At 39.4% G+C, this 6,000-nt stretch overlaps 1 protein-coding gene across 7 annotated transcripts in view; it reads right to left on the minus strand.

Annotated features, from left to right (window-relative positions):
- The window catches only part of LOC134340353 (R3H domain-containing protein 2), a 265,555-nt gene that overhangs the window by 122,562 nt on the left and 136,993 nt on the right, over positions 1–6,000 (minus strand). For all 7 annotated transcript variants that reach the window (XM_063037505.1, XM_063037499.1, XM_063037500.1 and 4 more), the window contains one exon: positions 2,277–2,336. In XM_063037505.1, the coding sequence (XP_062893575.1) occupies positions 2,277–2,336 (60 nt within the window). The remainder of the gene's footprint in view (positions 1–2,276; positions 2,337–6,000) is intronic.

The following is a 6,000-nucleotide window of genomic DNA, read 5'->3' on the forward strand; positions in this document are numbered from 1 at the left end:
TATAAAACAGGCATTGTTTAATTCAAAGGCTTATGCATCTGTTTTTAACAGTGCTTTACAAACTGACTGACGGTGATGCATCAACTCGAGAAAATAATGCAAAGATTAAATGCAGGAATGGAGAAAGAAGATACTGTTATGGGATTTTAATGCAACTTTGAAAGACAGAAATACAGAATCTGTGCAGTAACTAGTTGTGTAAAGTATAAGTTCTAACTATGCAGAGCTGGCCACCATAATGGAAGACAGAGTTTAGTTACAATGTGCCTTTGAATGGATGACATGTATATATGGTTGATGCCATCAGGAATAAAAATGGCTACATTAAAAGCAAAGACTAAAAAAAATAATTGAACAACTTAGGTTCAGCTTAGGAGGGCAAGTTTACTCAAATATTTTAAATACCAATTGACTTGAGGTAGCTAAAATGCTTTTTTAAAATTAGAAATAACAATTTAGCTCAAGACACCATTTTGGTAAGAAACTGAAAATTACACTAGGAATAATAGGGACTAATCGCTGCTTAAAGCACTTGACAAAGCTCAATAAGGAGGCTGCATAGTGTTTTGGTGGATGGCAATTGTCCTAACTAACAATTCTTTCTCAACTGTAGCTAATTATTAGGAGGACTACAGGTTTCTTAAAATTTCCATCAGTCTTCACTGTGAAAGACACTAGCAATATGCCGGAAGTTCAATAGTGTCAGGGCAGAAGTGTGTGAAGTTACCATTACTATGGAGAAGGTTCCTGGAAACTGTTAGATCTAAAGGTAGACAAGTCACCTGAACCAGATGGTGTACACCCCAAGGTTCTGAAAGAGGGTGGTTGAGGAGATTGTGGAGGCATTAGTAATGATCTTTCAAGAATCACTGGATTCTGGCATGGCTCTGGAGGACTGATAAATTGCAAATGTCACTCCACTCTTCAAGAAGGCAGAAAGGCAGAAGAAAGGAAATTATAGGCCAGTTAGTCTGACCTCAGTGCTTCGGAAGATGTTGGAGTAGATTGTTAAGGATGAGGTCTCTGGGTACTTGGAGGCACATGATAAAATAGGGAATAGTCAGCATAGTTTCCTCAACGGAAAATCTTGCCCGACAAAACTCTTTTGGAATTTTTTGAAGAAATAACAAGCAAGATAGACAAAGGAGAATCGGTGAATGTTATGTATTTGGATTTTCAGAAGGCCTTTGACAAGGTGCCACACATGAGGCTGCTTAATAAGTTAAGAGCCCATGATATTACAGGAAAGATTCTAGCATGGATAAAGCAGGGGCTGATTGGCAGGAGGCAAAGAGTGGGAATAAAGGAAGCCTTTTCTGGTTGGCTGCTGACGACTAGTGGTTTTCTTGATTAGTCAGGGCGTGAAGGGATACAGGGAGAAGGCAGGAGATTGGAGCTGAGCCACGATGAAATGGTGGAGCAGGCATGATGGGCCAAATGGCCTAATTCTGCTCCTATATCTTATGGTCTTTACTGTTTCAATAGCTGTGGGAAGTTTGAAAAACATCAGGAGACTTTGTCCAGATTTAACCAACACTCCATCACCATTTATCCAAGAAATTCTTCAACTTCATTTCAAGACAAAAATAAGTGTTTTATTTCTCCATTTTAGAAGGGTTACCAGGACAATGGGACAATTTGATCTTGCTGGGCATTTCTCTTTGGACCAGACCAGAAAAGCATCAGCTGCCATACAGGAGAGCCAAATAGATTCCTACCTGCATATGCCTCACCACCCCCAAACGAGGACATCCCACTTTTACCTGAAACTCCAGTGCCAAGAACCTGCAAGTTCTGTGCTTTGGACCAGAAATTACCATGAAATCTGCTGCTATGTCAGCAAGTGTAAGTGAATGCATGGAGCCGGCATGTACTACTTCAAAAACCTTGCATCTCATCACCACACAACCATAATCTTATAAGATTCTTTTATAGAATCTCCAGGAAAATTCAAATTACTGTGTTCAACAATAAGTACTAAAATTACATGCTTTAACTACACATTCAAACAGAGCTCCTGAGTAAATAAGAAACAAATTTCGTACCTATTTTTACAAATGAAAAACAGGAACCGGTATTTTCCAAATAATGTTTAGCTCCAAAGGTGAAAATATACAAAACCATCTTTGCAAAACATTACATACACAATATGTGAAATAATGCGAACATGTAAAGCTGTCTGCAGCATGATAAGAGCGCAAGTTTGACTTCATGGACAAGTTGGTCACCACACTCAATACTATTTATACTAACAGAGACACCAAAACTTTACTCACTTATCATCACTGATGAAGTCCAGGATTTCTTGTTCTAATTTTAGCAGCATCATCCTGTCCCTATAAGAGACGAGTATAAAATTACAAAATGTTTTATGCATAAACATGCTAAAATTTGGAAGGATGTACAGCTCAAAGCAATCAGTGCAATCTCCCAAACTTGGGCAGGAGCCTGTGCAGTTAAAAACAATGTATCCAAATTGTTGGGAAGTGCATCATTTTGACTGCTGCTCTGCCAAAATAGTTCATAGCAGGGAACAGCATTGGAGAGAACAACATTTTGACAATAACTATTGCTGAATAGAACGTACTTTACAAAAGATCAGAGTCTGTGATTTCTACTTGATTGCAAAGTTTCTTTTTCAGCACAATTTGCCTAAGTTCAGCAAAAATCACACGAAAGATTAAACAATTTCAGAAAAATTTTGTGACCAGCTCATTTGCAACTGTATCAACAGAACGCCAAGTTATAACTCTCAAATACATAAAGGCATAGCTTTAATAGTTAAAATTATTATATCCTAAAACATAACCAATGGTAGGTCACTGTCAATTTTACAGTAATGTGAAAATAAGTTTCAGCAGAAACTTCAACAAAAAAAAGCTCCTAAAAAATCAAAATTGAAGCCAGATTTCCAAATGTAACCACAGTATGAATTTCATCTGGAAAATGATAAAATAAAACAACTGAGCTAGGAAGCCAAATGCAAGATGGTAGCTTGTTCCTATAAAATCCAGAAGGATTGGAAAAACTAGCACCAGCAGCTTCAAAACCAGAATATTGGTTTCAATAGATGAATTATTATATGAAAGATAAGTTCTCAAAACTCTGTCAGACAGAAAATCAAAGAGTGAGGCTAAGACTCAAGGCACTGGATCAAACCAACAACAACTCCCAGAAAATAGCAGTAATGAAATGTTGATGAATGTGCCATCTGATCTTTGGCAACTATTTTCAACACAGGCTGTAATTATAATTGGAAAGGAGAAAACAGTCGATGTTTCAGAATGAAACCATTCATCAGGACTGGAAAGAAAGAGAACATCCTCAGAATTTATGGAAACTTACTACCTCAGTATAGCAACACTATGACCAATTTGATCACTGCAATGGACTTTTTTTGTTCTGATTATTATTTCTTGTAAAAAATGTGGATACTTTTAAATTTACGATTTTTCACTTGAAGGATGCTTATCTGATGTTTTGTGCTTGCAACAATGCTGCAAGTTAGTTTTGTGCACATGACAAGTCTGACCTTGACCGTGGAAATTCCTGGCTAATGACCTAACACTGGGGTAGGTGGGGGGGGGATAGGAACCAGGGGGTCCATAAGCCAGTTTTCATTAGGGGATTGGAGATGGGGAGGGTCAGTAACTTTAAATTCCGTGGCATTATCATACAAGAGGATCTGTCCTGAGACCAGCACGTAAGTGCCATTACAAAGCAGGCACAGCAGCAGCTCTACTTTCTTAGAAGTTTGTGCAGATTCTGCACGTCATCTAAAACTTTGACAAACTTCTTCAGATAAAGAGGAGAGTATCCAGACTGGTTGCATCACAACCTGGCATGGAAACGCCAATGCCCAAAAATGGAAAAAGCCTACAAACAGTGGCGGATACAGCCCAATCCATCACAGGAAAACCCCTCTCCACCGCTGAGCACATTCACAAGGAGCGCTGCCACAAGAAAGCAGCATTCCTCATCAAGTACCCTCACGACTCAGGCCATGCTCTCCTCTCACTGCTGCTATCGGGAAGGAGGTACAGGAGCCTCAGGTTCCATACGACCAGGCTTAGGAAGTTATTACCCTTCAACCATCAGGCTCTTGAACCAAAGTGGATAACCTCACTTAGCTCAACACCAAACTGATTCCACAACCTACAGACTCACTTTCAAGGATTCTACAACTCATGTTCTAGCTATTTATTAATAGGTTCTTTTTTTAAAATTTGTTGTTGTCTTTTGCACATTGCCTGTTTGTGTGAATTTGTGTGTAGTTTTTCATTAATTCCATTGTATTTCTTGTTCTACTGTGAATGCCTGCAAAAAATAAATCTCAGGATACCGTTTGGTGACATATGCATACTTTAATAATAAATTTACTTTGAACTTTAACATGGAGGGGGAACACATGAGAAAGCATCGAGAACAGTCTCTTCTTCAACAGTATTCAGAAGGCTAGTGAAAACAGATGAGCATCATTTCACAAAACCACCACCTCACAGCGCACCTCCTTATCCCACCTGCAGCAAAGTTTGTAGATCCCTTATCAGCTTCATCAGCGTTCTCAGTGGCCACACAAATGGAGTAGAAGCAAAGCATCCTCAACCTGAGGGAGTGCTTCAGATAATTCAATCATGGCTGACTAGCTTTTTCATAAATGCAATTCTGAAGATTTCGATTTCATAAGGTGAACTGTCAACTTTTGCAAATTGCCATATCCTTTGCAGAACCTCCCCATGGATGCTTTAATGGATTGCTCTCATAAGAAATATTCAGAAGGAAACCAATTTCTATCATTAACTGACAAACAGTAAGCTTTTATACTTTCAAAACCATAGCCTTCAAAAAGGGAACCATTTGACCAACTTCATTTTTTTGTAAAAGCCTTGATTTTCAGTGGCCAAGTGGTTTCATTTTAAATGCATATTTATTGGGGGGAAAAAACAATGACTGAAATTTCCCCATTGTTGCAATTGGATCTATTTTCTATGATGGCATCTCCACAGAACGTAGATGACCTAATACATTCATCTGTTTTATTTCCTGCATGAAGACCAATATGAGCTCGGGGTATCGGAGTTCAGAATTTAAACCCAGCATCCTTTGTAAGGAGTTTCTACGTCCTCCTTGTGGAATGCTTAGGTTGTCTCAGGGTGCTCCGGTTTCCTCCCACAGTCAATTGATGTATGGGTCAGTAGGCTAATTGGTCATTGTAAAATGTCCTGCGATTAGGTTAGGGTTAAGTCGGGGGATTGCTGGGCGGCGCAGCTCAAAGGGCCAATTTTGCGCAGTATCTCTGAATAAATAAATTGTAATAGTTCAAGCTGCAGTGGGCAACTAAGAATGAATATCAAAGGTGGCCTGGCAGCAAAACTGATGGCCATCAATAATTATCAATAAAAATCTTAAGAGGATACCAGCTTCTGGAAAACAAGACAAAGAGACTATTAAGATCCAAGACACAAGTTTACTTTGTAACAATCCTAATACAGGTTGTCCCCGCTTTTCGAACGTTCTCTTTACGAAACCTCACTGTTACGAAAGACCTACATTAGTTACCTGTTTTCGCTAACAGAAGGTGTTTTCACTGTTACGGAAAAAGGCAGCGCACACCCCGAGCAGCCGCTCTCCCCCAGATTCGGAACTGCATTCTCGCCAGCATTGCTTAAACACGTGCCTGCTAGCAGTCGTTAGCAAGATGAGTTCTAAGGTATCAGAAAAGCCTAAAAGAGCTTGTAAGGGTGTTACACTTAGCGTAAAACTAGACATAATTAAGCGTTTTGATTGTGGTGAACGAAGTAAGGACGAAGTGAGTTTGGCTTGTGGAAGTTGATGAAGATCACGTTGAAGAGGTTTTGGCATCCCATGACCAAGAACTGATAGATGAAGAGCTCATGCAATTGGAAGAGGAAAGGATAACAATCGAAACCGAATGCAGTAGCGAATGGACTGAAAGTGAAGTCATCCAGGAACTGAACGTGAAGCAACTGCGTGAGATTT

This window comes from Mobula hypostoma, chromosome X1 (assembly GCF_963921235.1).
Source record: "Mobula hypostoma chromosome X1, sMobHyp1.1, whole genome shotgun sequence".
In the NCBI taxonomy this organism is placed as follows: Eukaryota; Metazoa; Chordata; class Chondrichthyes; order Myliobatiformes; family Myliobatidae; genus Mobula; species Mobula hypostoma.